This window comes from Xiphias gladius, chromosome 11 (assembly GCF_016859285.1).
Source record: "Xiphias gladius isolate SHS-SW01 ecotype Sanya breed wild chromosome 11, ASM1685928v1, whole genome shotgun sequence".
Classification (NCBI taxonomy): Eukaryota; Metazoa; Chordata; class Actinopteri; order Istiophoriformes; family Xiphiidae; genus Xiphias; species Xiphias gladius.
In genome coordinates this window covers 2,369,768-2,383,369 of record NC_053410.1, presented here as the reverse complement: position 1 = coordinate 2,383,369, position 13,602 = coordinate 2,369,768, and the positions used below count along the sequence as shown (strand labels likewise).

General features: G+C 45.5%; 2 protein-coding genes and 1 long non-coding RNA gene across 4 annotated transcripts in view; 1 reads left to right on the top strand and 2 right to left on the bottom strand.

The window, feature by feature from the left end:
• LOC120796425 (kinesin-like protein KIF20B) overlaps positions 1-1,046 on the bottom strand; it is a 47,587-nt gene extending 46,541 nt beyond the window's left edge. For both annotated transcript variants that reach the window (XM_040139257.1, XM_040139259.1), the window contains exons 1-2: positions 913-1,046; positions 162-270 (exon numbers count right to left, since the gene is read on the bottom strand). In XM_040139257.1, coding sequence (XP_039995191.1) covers positions 162-269 — 108 coding nt within the window. In that variant the 5' untranslated portion in view covers position 270; positions 913-1,046. The remainder of the gene's footprint in view (positions 1-161; positions 271-912) is intronic.
• On the top strand, positions 494-2,405 carry LOC120796426. Its single transcript, XR_005708382.1, has 3 exons — positions 494-1,136; positions 1,610-1,724; positions 1,809-2,405. It is a non-coding gene; the product is annotated as an uncharacterized LOC120796426 (long non-coding RNA).
• Positions 2,406-4,893: 2,488 nt separating this feature from the next.
• ankrd1a (ankyrin repeat domain 1a (cardiac muscle)) lies at positions 4,894-10,870 on the bottom strand. Its single transcript, XM_040139768.1, has 9 exons — positions 10,799-10,870; positions 9,362-9,547; positions 7,671-7,799; positions 6,907-7,014; positions 6,595-6,693; positions 6,359-6,457; positions 5,972-6,070; positions 5,346-5,444; positions 4,894-5,025 (listed from the first exon to the last, which is right to left on the bottom strand). The coding sequence occupies exons 1-9, from the start codon at positions 10,823-10,825 to the stop codon at positions 4,933-4,935; spliced, it is 939 nt and encodes a 312-aa protein (XP_039995702.1). The 5' UTR covers positions 10,826-10,870; the 3' UTR covers positions 4,894-4,932.
• Between the last annotated feature and the right edge of the window lie 2,732 nt (positions 10,871-13,602).

Genomic DNA, 13,602 nt, shown 5'->3' with positions numbered 1-13,602 from the left:
TTCATACTTGAATGGTGAAACAGGTGTTTGCATACTGCTGTAAAATATTAGAGATATATTCTGCCCCACGTTCACCTGTATGGAAATTCCGTTATCATCATCATCATCATCATTGCGGGTAAAAGGATTGACGATATCAGTGCCATTGACCCCAGGTTTACCTGAGAGTCCGGTAAGGAGCTGAATTCTGATGAGAGGTCTCTTTTCAAATCGTCGACCTCTACTTGTTCTCGTCGATCGGCCTTGTTGCTCAGGCTCGACTCCATCATCCTGCACAAAAAAAAAAAAAAAAAAAAGAGCGTCAACCACAAAGGTCTCAAAAGGTCAGGTGATCTCGCTTGGACTCTACCTAGCGTTACGTAAAGGGAGTAACTCCAACGTTAGCCAGCAGGTCGCGGTAGTGTCAGCGTCCTGCGGACACGTCCTGCGTCACGCCCTTTCGAAAACCTGCCCGACTCTGTGACTGCACGGGATTTCGACACTTTATCACAAATCGTCGGGGGTTAACCGCGATTTCAGCAAACACGTAATTCACCAGGCAACTTTTTTTTTTATAAATCGGCTTTGTTAACCTACAGTCGATCCACGTACCCCAGGTAGGGAATAAATAGTAAAGGGCTCACAGTTAACTTTAGAGGAGAAAGTATCGCAGGGTGGTCTGGTCGCTATTACTGATCTTAAGCTAAACCCTCCCTTTGTTGCCGTTTTCTGTTTCGGCCGATGTATAAAGCCGTTTGAGCCTTTTGCAATCGTGTTCACTAGCCACACCAACGCTAATCGCCAACCAGCTAGCTGCCCGCTGTCAACTGACATTTATGACATAGTTTAACAAATGTCTGCTTACTTTCATTGAAAAAAAATAGCCAAACATATGAGACTACAACTGGGACGTTACCAAACAAAAATACTTACCTGGCAGTTATATTTGGTACATTCGGTACAGAGACAGGAAAATATTCTTCCGTGTGCTAACCAACGTCGAGATAAACACAACAACACGGCCGCGGTCTCGGTTTGAAACGGACCAATCGGATTCAAGCAGCAACTGCACATGCGTCCTTTCCATGCCGCGTTAAGGAACTGCTTTTGTGGTCGGAAGTCTCACGAACAGGTCCGGAGGCAATGGCGTGTTTAAGGTAACTGTAGCAGGAGGGTGGAACAAAGCTATTATGTTCAGATCAAGCAGTCGAGAGACAATACAAAGAGTCTGATAGCAATCAGTTATAGCTTAATATGCTCTGTAGTATGTAATAATAAATTAATTGTTGACCAAAAATAATTTATATTTTGTTTTGTTTTTAAAAAAGGTTCCCGAAGCATCAACATAAAAAAATTTAAAAAAAATGTGTGTATTGAATCTCTGGCATATTTTTTATTTTATATTTACAGTATATTAAATGCGTGTGTGTGTGTGTGTGTGTGTGTGTCTAGGTCACACACTTGTTGTTGCATGTTGATTCATTTTGGGCAGCAGGAAATGCCCTTACGCCCTCTCCTAGGGGTATTTTTATTTGTGAGATGTCATTCGGTTTTGACTGAAATCTGGAATTACAGAATTGGATCAGTCAAAGTAAATGTTTCTTATTTCCTCGAATGATTTACATTTTAGGAGGAAGTGCATCTCCGTCTCAACCTCACTCGCTGAACTGTGACCACTCGACTGCCGGTTTGTGGTCGCTGGGCCTGTACTTGGTCGGGATCTGCCTCCGCTTTCTATCTGACAGGTAAGAGATATTCTACCGATTCATAATCTCTGTTTAGGGACAAATAACATTCTAATCTGCTTTGGCTTTTTCTTCTTTACATAGTTTTATCATTTGTTTTACTCTGACGGGTGTCTGGAAAGCAGTGTTGTTGTGGGACTGGTCAGAGTGTGTTTGAGAGGGTGGGGGGCAGCTAGTCTCAGCACCAACTGACACAGGGGACTCCTCTCTGGGCTCAGCTCTTGAAAGCAGCCCAGATGCCAGTTCCCAGGACCAGCAGGTACAAAAAAACAGCATCGCCACTGCTCCCGGGATGTGACCAGCCATTGTGATTGACTGACTGGCTGCGCACATGTACGGTATGCTTTCATAAAGAACGGAGAAAGCCGAATGGGGAAGATACTAAACTGCTCCACATTAAGGGATGCAATTCAGATCTTGCCTCTGGGGGGTAGCCGCAGCCAATTTTTGTAGCAGTGTCACAGGGACCATAGCCAAAGCTCCTTTATTCTGAGCATTAAATGCAGTTTGTAGGAACAAAAATTAAAAAGTTTGGTAGATTGCATGAAGAAAACGGTTTCCTCGAAAACCTCTTGGTGAGATTCTTTTTCATCTAACTCCTCCTTGTGTCCTTTGGCACCATCTGTTGGTGTCAGTGGTTGTGGTGAGTGCTGAGCTTTCAGCACTGACAAATCCCCCATCTCAGGCAAGCAGGCCCCTTGGCAGGTAGGAGAGCAGGAAGTTGGCAGCCATGGCAGACGGCATTGAGATGGTCTTAACTGGAGAGTACTGGACATAAACACCATCCCCAAGAGCGCGGCCTGGCACGTGTGTGACTGGCAGTCGCCCCAGTGACGGCTCCCCACTCAGCAGCCTTAACTCCAGTCCCATCAGCCAGCCAACAACAGCCCCGTAGCCGTTGGAGATGTCGCAGAAGAGGACGCAGACGAGCTGAGAGAAAAACCAGTATGCAGGGCCACTGGGCGCCAAAGGAACACGAGCATTATGAGACTATTCTTCAACCACTGAAGCACGGATCACCCGCTGGATTTCTCTCCTAGGTGCCTTGATAGAAATAAAGTAGTAGGGAAAAAAAAAGCTGCAGCGAAGCAACGAAGCAAAGGCTTCACATTCTACTGCTGGCTCCTGAGCAAGTTTGCCGCGTCGCTCGGTTTCTCTGACCAGTGCATCCAGTTCTTCATTAAGGTTTTTGGTGGGACCCTGTGCTGGGTACCCTCCGGGTGCTGCCTCGACTGGTGACTCGGTCCTTCTCCTGGCTGCTCGTATCTCCGGGTTTCTTAAAGCCAATCTTTACAAATGTTTACAGTCGTGTAATACCGTATGGCAGTGGTGCAGTAGAAATGTTTGCGCTGACATGGGGCTACTCAGTCCTCAGCAACATGGTACTTGTCCAGTGTCGTACAGAAAGTATAATCCTGTGTGATGTTAATGTAACATTACGGCCAAAGCTAAATGACCTATTATTGAAGTATTGTGTTTTACACAATAAGAAACAGCTTAAATTCAAAATCCGTTTTATTCAATCAATCCACAAATTCAAGGTAATATGTACATACATCTTTAACAATAAAAAATAAATCAGATTACCATTCATATATCAAGACTTGTTTAATCCACAGAAACACTTTTCAAACATCCTCCGAACCAACAGGGATTTTTCAGTCGCTTCCCTCTCACCCTCTTCTGTGTGTGTGTGAGTGTGTGTGTGTGTGTTTTCAACTGGAACTCTGGAGAGAAGAGGGGCCACATTCCCAAAATATCTTCACTGCAACCGAACAAAGGGGCCAGCGGCTGGGATGTCAGGGTTGTGCTGTGGCGGCGCTGGGGCCAGTGGAAGCCCTTTTTTCTATCACTCAGGTGACCCTGGATAAATTGTTTGGACCCCACGTGCTCGAGCTGAGCTTCGGTAAAAGAAAGTGGGAAAATGTGAACAAGATGAACTTCGTCTAAAGGTTGTCGATAAAGGTTGTCTAATCAGTGCCTGTTGTTTGAGAAGGATTAGATACACGGGGGTATACGTGGGGCTGGCCACTGTTTGTGGCAGCAGAAATAAACTGAAATGAATTTTAAAAACGATAATTTACACAACCCTCCCTGTACAGATTCAGACACCTGACTATGCAGCTTAACGCATGTCGCTGCAGGAGACGAGATCTGACGTCGTTGTCCATTTTACAGCCCGGGTATTAAACAAAAAACAGAGTGGAATTCGTGTAAATCTGCAAGGGGAGAGATTCTTTTCAACCTGATCCAAAAACTTACTTCGTTCTCTTTTATCTCTCAATCTCAAAATGCGCAAGACCAAAGAACCTGGTTAAACTCGTCTGAATGTTTAAGTGTAACAACACACATCATCTACCAGCAAGAGGAGGCTCAGTCCCTCCCTTTTATAACTTTTCATGCTGAGCTGGAGTAATTTGATAGAAATAATCAACTTATAATTAACTACAGTATAACTCTAGACAATCGGTCACTCAGTTATTAAGTGTATGGTATTGAAATAAATCAATCAAATCCAATAAATCGATCGCTGCCAGTGGCCATTAATCAATAAATAAGTCATCTTCTCAATGCAGTATCACTGGCTTCAACTCAGCTTAAAGTAAGAGTTAAGGAAAAAGAAAAAAAAACCTCTTCACATTGTCCAGAAATATTTGGCGGTTAATGAGCCTGTCGGTGTTAATAATCGCATTATTAACACCATCCTGATCAGATTTCACATCGTTGATCAAAGGCTCCTTCAAGTCGCTGCTGCTGTTCTTCTCTCACGTGACAGTACACAAGATGTATGTACAGTTAACACAGCACATGAGAAAATGTAGGCCTGCCAATAGCCTACAGGTAAAAGAACCAGCCCGGAAGGCTGCTAGTTCAAATCCTCGAACAAGGAGGAGGTAAGTCGACGGCGACTGCTCTCTCAGTTAAGATAAGGGGTCGATATCTGTTAGTCAACACGTGAGACGTCGGAGAAAGTTTGAATTTGTGGGTGTTCACTGAAAAACAGCGTGAACACTCTGCGAAGCCTCCCTGGATGAACAGACGTTAAGAGAAGACCCTTGTGCGTCATGAAGCGCGGTATGGAATTGATAGAATGGACCAGAAAAATACAACATTTTTCCCTTTTCTACCACTCCCCCCCCTCCCCCGATAAGCCTCCAGATCCTGTGCCTGAATCTCGATTTCTGCTTTTACTGGACTCTGTGGGCCCCTACTGGTCGGGCCTCTCCTCGTTGAAGTTGCACAGGAGGCTCTTCGCTCCGTTCTGCCACGAATACAGTGTCTCCAGTGGAGTTTTTCCATCCTGCACAGGGGAAATAAAACAAGCAAGACTGTGAATCCAAAGTGCAAAACGGAAGCTTTGAGTATCCACAGCAAGTTTCACTGAAATGTCCATCAGAGTTCAAAAGGCCAACGGGCGTATTGCACTGCAGGTCAGACGGCACCTGAATTTCTGTTGCGCACACTGAACCTCCAGTCGTGTGGTTACTTGTCTAGGCCTGAAACAAAATGCTGGTGTCTCTGAATATGTTGCCTCTGATTATTTCCGTACGTTGTCAGAGGATTAGTTGAGCCCCGCAGAGTCAGGCACTGCGTGTGCTGACGGTGTCGTTCGGTACTTACACAGTTCCTGGTGTGGAGACTGGCCCCGTACATCATCAGCAGTTTGATCATCTTGAATCTGTTTATTCTCACAGCATCGTGCATGGGCGTGTCTCCGTCCTGCCGCGTGGGAGGAAAGCAGATGTTCAGCCATGTTCAGGTTTCTCAATCAGAGTGCGTAACGAGCTTTTGTCTGGTCAGGTAGCAAAGACCAGTTTGTGTTTCTTTCACCGTGTAAACCAACAGTACCTCACAGAGCGTGACAAGTATTAAGGCAAACGTTTGAATTAATGGTGCAGGAATTAGTCGTTTGTGCTCTGAATTCAGGGAGAATTCCCTGTTTTAAAACACTGCTGCCAGCCTGCAGCTAACACCCTGGTACTAAACAGGGAGCAGGCATGACCAACTATTTCATTACGGACTTACGGACTGTGCTCAAATTGTCCAAAGATTGACCTCTAAGCTAACACTTATTGAATTTACTGTTGATTCTTTTAGGATTTAACATGACTAAATATCTCTTTAGCTCTACATTTTGCCGCTGTCAAATCAGCTCCCAGCAGCAGTTTGTGTGGGTTTAGATTTAACGTATCTGCTGGGGAAGGCCTGGGGATCTTTGCACTGCCTTGTCTGATTAAGGTCCTTACTCTGTCTTTGGCGTTGACGTCAGCTCCACAGTGAATGAGGTGCTCAGCACACTCGCAGTGCCCTGTCCTCACGGCGACGTGGAGAGGAGCGCTGCGCAACTGGGGAGAGGAGAGGAGAGCGGAGAGGATTTCTGTTTTATTGATGTATGCTAGAAATAAAAACTTGTTTTGTGAAAGCATAAGCCGTGGGAGGGAGGGGAGTGATGCAGTGTAAAGTTGCTGTCTACACTGGTGTCTTTTCCTAATACCACCACCAGGTGGTGCCAGAGTGAGAAGTTTTCAAAAACCTGCACCCATTGTGCAGAGGGACCAAGAACTCTCTGTGGCTTCATGGCTGTAGAGGTGACCTGTGGTAACCCCTCTTCCCTGTTCAGTGTGGGGACCAACCTTGTCTCTAGAGGTGAACTTGGCCCCTTGGTCGAGGAGGAGCTGCAGGGCTGGCAGGCTACCGCCCCTGCAGGCCCAGTGGACGGCTGTGGCCTCCAGCTGCAACACACACACACACACACACACACGCTGAAGTGTAAGACTGACGCTGTGTGTGTGCTCTGTTTATGTGTACAGAGTACGAGAGAGACAGAGAGAAGGGGTTTGTGTTTGTGTGGAGTTGTTAAACCTCTCACCTTGTCCTTTTTCTCGATGGCAGCTCCGGCCTCCAGGAGTCTTCTCATGACCTCCACGTGTCCTTTGAATGAGGCTTTGTGCAGAGCTGTTCTCTGGAACTGGATATTAACAAATCAACAGCAGATTCTTTACTGAAACAGCTGGAATTAAGAGCAAATTCATGATAACATAAAGCTTATTTTAGTGTTAATTAATATTCCTCTTCTCTTAATTGTTGCACTATTTTATACTGTTGTCAGCTCCTGAAGTATATTTCGTAGCGTGTTTTAATGAGACACGCTGCCATGGTGCCATTGCGCTCTGATACCCACATGGTCGGCTACATCAGGGTTCCCTCCCGCAGTCAGGTACTTCTCCACCACGGGCAGCTTGCTCTCCATGGCTGCCGTCAGAAACAGCTGCTCATCCACAGTCTCTGGCTGCGGAGGATGTATGAAATATGTGATAAATCACCCTGTAGTTGAGGGTCAGTTAAAACCTTGGTGATCGTTCATTCAAACACACAGAGACTTGGCTACTGCCGTTCCATCTCAGCTTTCCCTCTGGTTGCGTGAGGCTTCAAAAGCGGCAATAAATAACGGTTATAGAATTTTCCCGAGGAATTTTTCCGACATAATTCAAGCGTTTTATGAGATAAATAACATTTTACCCTATTAGCTCTCAAACGTATGGTATCACCAGAGCACCTCAACTCTCTTGCAACTTTCTGCAACAGATGTGGCTACATGTGGGCTTCTCGGACCTGCAGCACGATGGTTTTACCCCAGAGCAGTTTTAGTGTGTTGGACGTCATTTCGTGCCTCTTTGGGGTCCTTACGTCCACAGTAACGCTTCTGAAGCTGGGTTTTTCTCCAGTGGCCCTTAGATGCTGCCCCCCCCCCGAGGAGACTCAGCTGAATGTCAACTTATTCTCACACGGTTTCAAACGTAAACAAAACAGTCCTTGTCTTAGTGACAACAACAATCACCCCAAACAACAACATTATAACTTGTATACTTCTTATGTTCCTCTTCTATGTTGTATGTTGTACATGGAGTCAGGATTAATAGAGAATAGCTAAGGATCTAATCTTACCACAGCCTCGGGCTCGGGCTGTTGTTTCTTGTGGACGGGAGTCTTCCTTTCTCTCCTCCTCTTCCTCAGCTGCAGGATGTTGAACAGGTCGTCCACCGTCTCCAACTTCAACCTGCCGCTTTTATCCGTCTGGCAGGGCAGAGACAAGACAGGCGGCTTCAACACCCAACACCGACAGAAGAAACTTGATTTGAAAATCAGATTCTGTTCTGCTGTTTATTCACCGAATAGTCATCAGGTGAAACAGCACGAAACACTGCAAGCCCCGCTTTAAGGGCTAGACAAGTATGTCTAGTATGTCAAAAATGTGCTTAGATGTAAAAACATGAGGGTATATTTCAGAGTGGGAATTGATGACACTGTGTATGTGAATCTGTAAACGGTACTTGAATGTGTACAGCAACGAGTTTCATTTTTATGAGCTTGTCATTTGCTTTTAAACTAATAATCCGCAAATCAGTTTGATGGCGCTGAGTAAACATGGCAGTATTCTCGACAAGGAAAAAAAAAAAAAAGAAATCAAATAAAAAGTAAAGGGGAAAGTCTCACAACATGGAAACACCCAGGCTGCATTTACACTGATGTGTTGATCCACACAAAAATATGGCATGTGTGAAAGCAAAATCATGAAACATTAATAACATGGATATTGAATGATCATGGTATCTGGAGCAACCGACCAACTCCAATGCATCAGCTAATGTCACCACCGTCATTACAAGGCTTAGAGTTTACTCAAGTGTAGAGGTGTTGTTCTCCCTAACGCCTCCAGGTGGCAGCATGGACCAGGGGACAGGCCCACAGGCGGCTAGTACACACCACACACACACACTGGCTCGTCCCAGTGGAAGATCATATACTGGGTGTAAATAGCAGATACTGCCTCAGTCTGAGTTTAAAGCGTAGCATCGGTAATTCACCGTTTGCCTCTGCTCAGCATTATTTGGAGGCAAAAGCAAACGGCGTCCGGTTAGAGCCTGAGCTCTGCCAACACCTGCTCACACAGAGACGCGTGAGGGACGTCAGCACCTCCACGGTTTTGAGGTCCATTACTACGTGTTTCTTACCACTACTGTTCCTTCGAATCATGTATTACTATCCGCTGGGACCCGCTGCCACTGGTCCTACGACCACTGTTAGAGGATACTCCTTCTATTAGACTGCAGGTGCAAGTGCATCTCTCACCCTTGCAACCACCGGCATCATGAATACCACCGATACCACTTTCACTATTACTCCTGCAGCCACCGCAGCGCAGGGCCGAGCCTGACGTGAAGGATCCCTCAGAAACACAGCCGCCGGCCGCAGAAACAGGAAAGTTTAACCATCTCCCTGAACAGGATCCATTCTGCGTGTCGACTACTTCTGATACTTTAATTGCATTTTCCTTTAGCTGATAGTATTTCTGAACTTTTACTGATTTTGTCTCTTATTCGGTGGCACATCGTGGTATTGCTCCTTGTACTCAATGATCTGAACACTTCTCCCACCGCTGTAAACTGCTATTCCTGCCGTTATTACTGTTGGTGCCATCGCCACTTCCCTGTTACTGCTGCACCTCCCAGGTCCCTGCTGTCACAATCACGGTTACTTCACTCAAACTACCACATTGCTTCTACAAGCACTCTGTCTCACAGCGCTGGCGACGGCGGGCACCGGCGCTTTTGTTGTTGCTGTCCGTGTGTTCTCACATTCAGAGCTGCCACGCTGACTTCCTCCCGTTCGCTGCCGCTGTCACTCTCCTCTGCCAGACCCCCACCCACCCCCAGCTGAGTGTGGGACCCGCGGTCATCCCGCTTCTCTTGATCGACAGCCGCCTCGTACACGCCCCCTTGGAAGTCGTCCGCCTCTTTGCCCTCCGACCTCTTACCGGTCACCTGCAGGAGAGAAGAGATGGAGGCGGTTGTACAGTCTGAGCCTGAGTCAACACACTGGTACACAACGAAAAAAAATCCACAAAAAAATGTGTTAAATTGGAGAACGCACGAGAGCAAAACGCCATGAGACCTGAGTTCCTTCTCTGCGTACTCATTAAAAAAAGTCATTAAAGTTTAAATGTGAGCATTAAGTTCCAAACTTATTAATACTTTAATAGTATATTGTGAAAAAAAGAGCTCAACCACATTCAACAAACAAATGAGGCAACATTTCCCAGTTCCGTTTTTATAAGTCTAGCGAACATCTCGATATTTTGAATAGGGAAAACTCAATAATACATATTAACTGCTGCTCTCAGTTTCAGTTTCAGCCGCTGCAGAACCAAGTCCCGCTGCTAACGGAAGAATGTAAACACACCGCAGTGTCAGAGCGTTAACACGCACACTTGAGCCCTTTGGTGAGTCAAAACTGTTTACATGTCCAGTTACTGAATCACTCGTGCAGTCGTTTAAACAGCTTACGGTCTATAAATCATTTGACCAGGCCTTTTATCAAGGGGGAAGAGAACTCCTCGATCCAGATATCAGATTAAAGATACGAATGAAATGTGCAGTAAGATCAGTAATGGGTAAAACAGCTTAGCGTGATCCACAGCAATCAGTTTGGTATCTAATTACCTCGATGTTTAATTACCTTTCCCTTACGTTAAGTTGTAATTAAGCAGCCCGTCTCCTAAGCTTTGAAAGTAAAGGATAATTAAGCAATGAAATTAGGTGATTGAAAGAACCTGAGTTGAGATTAAGTCGTATGCGTGCATCCGTGAAGAGATAATTGGGGTAATGATAAATGATGATGCATGCTTTACATGCACAGTAAATGGCTAAGCAGCAGAGTGTCACTAGCATACATGATTTTTTTTTTGTTCTAGAAAGAGAACAACTCAATGTCTTAAAAAAGATTTTCTTGGTTCAACTAATATTGGAAATCATTTCAGAGCTGAAACCAGAGAGAAATTATATTTTTGTGTGGAAAGATTATTTCAAAGGAAATCCTCTGCAAATTTTTCCGCTTGATTTGTCCCAAGAAAGTCAATTTTCTCGTCTCTTGTTTTCACATGAAGAAACTTTCCATTCGTGCGTTTTTCAGGTGGGGTTTCCCGCCTCGTATTTGAATAAGAAGCTCTTTCTGCCTCCTAGTCTCCCTCTTCATATTTGCTTTCATTTACATTCACACACGTCAGCAGAACTTACCAGTTCCTCAACACTGTGCAGTCCCATTCTTGTCCTTGATATGAAGTAGTCTAACGGCACTGAGGGTAACTGGAGGCAGAGTTAAGTCCACTGGTCTTCTGCTGTGATGGTCAGCGTCTCCCCGTCTGTCTCTTCTGCCTGCAGCCGGAGCCTGGGCCTCTTATATAGCCCTGTCAAACCTCTGTAGAAACAAATAGGGGTCCTGTCACTCAACTCAGATCGCATTACTGTCCTCATGGCTCATTTGGCACGCTCAGTGCTACTAACATCACCCCCCCCCCCCCAAGCCATCTCCATACCCAGCTCCTCCCAGCCCCCCCACCACCAGTCCTGCCCAGTTTGGGCTGCTGCGTTTCTCTGTGTCACCGTGCAAAGATTGGCGTGAGGTAAGATGCGTCACTCCTTCAGCTCTGATGGTGTTCACGTAAACCAGTAAACAGTGTCCACTGCTTTTATTAGTTTCATCCAGTCCAGGGGGAGACCGATGCCAGTAATGATGATGCCACCAGACAGTAGCACATAGACACCAGCAAAATGCATCTTTTGTCCTCTAGCAAGGTCCAATTTAACAGCTGTGACAAAAAACCATGTGAACTTACGACTGTAAACGACCAGAAAATGCAGGTTGAAGGGCAGAAAGAGACGATGGTTTTTCATTCAAGGGAACCAAAACGCACACCGTCGGCTTACTAGAACATCAAAAACATAAGAGCAAAGCTGCGCACTTAAGTGACGCATTTAGCAGCAAAGTAAGAGACTCAATTGAGGCACATATTCGGCTGTTTTTTTAACGTGGGGAAAAAAATACTGCTTAAACCCCTAAAGTGTCGGGAGAACTTAGAGAATAAATAGAGAGTAGAGCCAATTTCAAAAGGAATGATCTATGACAAATCAAATAAATTATAACATTTATGTGATTTAAAAAAATCCTATTTGGGATGTTGGTCAGAAGGGGAGCAGAAGGTCTTTTCTATTACCTACAGAGTGATTCATCTTCTCAAGCATGGACAATCTTTGGCAGCTTGTCATCATGATGGGCATGTGGCCACTGAAATGGACTGATATCACCGTGCGGAGACAGGTTCATGGTGGTTGAGGGAAAAAATAGTCACACTTCCAAACATCCTCTCAGCGCACTGCAGCCAATCGCAGATCGAGGTCAAAGGTCAGCAGGATGCCTGACTGCGCCACTGACAGCCGGCGGCGATTAACGCGATGTCAGGTGCTTTTTTCTCCCTCCTGCTAGTAAATATGGTCAAACTGCATATTACACATCTCGGAGCGACATACTGTACATGCTCTGACAGCGATGGCATCTGACAGTAAGTGACATCACAAGCTGCATGAGCTCACTGTCGGCCAATCAGAAGCTAGAGGGCGAAGACGTCGGGTTAAAAAAAAAAAAAAGAATTCATTTGAATGGGGAATTTATTACCGTGGTAATGCTGGTCCAAAGTCATGCTCAGTTACCAACTGATTTCAAACTTGTTTTCAGAGTTTTACTGACACCTCAACTCCTTTCAGTACTTACACTTCAGTTCGTGTTCTCTGAACAAACAAAAAAAACGGCCCCACGAGGTTGCGCCCATGGACACAGCGGTGCTTCGAGTTAAATGCCAATGACAGCATGCTAACACGATCACCGTGAGTAAGAGGAGAAAAGTAAGAGGATCACCAAAGCTAATCCATCCGATTGTTTGTTGGGAAATGTCACCTAAAACCAACAACGTGAGCCCCGTAGTGGAGCTGGAGGAAAAGTCGGGGGATCACCAAAGTCAGCAGTATTCATTTTGTACAGACCGTGAATGTCTGTGCAAAATTTCATGACAATCCGTCCGATACTTGTTGAGATATTTCAGTCCGGAGCAAAGCGGGTGAACCAACCGATCGATGCCACCGTCCCCAGAGCCAATTTGCTAACATGGCTCTGGACTTCGTTTAACTTCCACTGTTCAAACACAATTTGCCAGGCGGCTGCTCTTGGTGCTTGTACGCCGACAGACCCTCGAGTGAAATCGCCCTTCAGCTGATACACTCAAACTGAAACTATTTGCGTTTAGGGTTTTCCACGTCAGCTGACAAATATCCGGATCGATTCCTCGCTTACAGTTTGAAGATTTCAACTCCTCTCAGCTCTCGAACTTCAGCCGATTCTGACACTTACAGTCAGCTGATTGTTCAGCTGTTACCGGTGCTTGCACTTTCGCTTTAACTGCCACCTCAGCGTCTTTCAGTCCCTGTATTTTGACTGACGCCTCAACTACTAAATCAGCAATTTCGAACGCAAATATTCAGCAGCGAGCACGTGTAGTTCATGTGTAGGTTTTAAAAGTCCCGATCAGCCGACGCTCTTCTCAGTGTGAGAGCCGCTGTGGCTCAGGAAGCTCTGATACGCTGGGTTTGTCGACAGAGAGGTTTCTTTCATTTGACTCTTGTTCAAAAAAAAAAGGTTCCTGCATTACAGTCCAACCCAGGAACAAGGACATTTCATGTTCTCATTAAAGTCTAGAGACAGAATTGGTGACCCCTTAGCAACCCATCGAAAAGTGTAGTGGGGCAGCCTTGGGCGTACAACACAACAACAACAGAGATAATATGACAACACTGAAATTACCGGTCAAGAAGAATCAAGGTCAATCCAGAGCTACCAAAAAAAAAACACACAGTATGGTAATCAGTGCGTGATGACAGGGTTAAGGAGATGAAAATAAAACTTAACTCTCACATCGCAACTGAGTCCTAATGTTTGCAGCCGTGTTGTCCCCTTCTGAATACATAGCAGAGAGCTATTTCTGAAACCGACC

Bases quoted from the DNA above. Each gene is read 5' to 3' on its own strand.
- ankrd1a (XM_040139768.1), bottom strand. From the start codon at position 10,825: ATGGGACTGCACAGTGTTGAGGAACTG. The intron at 9,548-10,798 runs GTAAGTTCTGCT...TCTCTCCTGCAG, and splicing joins TGCACAGTGTTGAGGAACTG to GTGACCGGTAAGAGGTCGGA. The intron at 7,800-9,361 runs GTGAGAACACAC...CTGCCCTGCCAG, and splicing joins TCAGCGTGGCAGCTCTGAAT to ACGGATAAAAGCGGCAGGTT.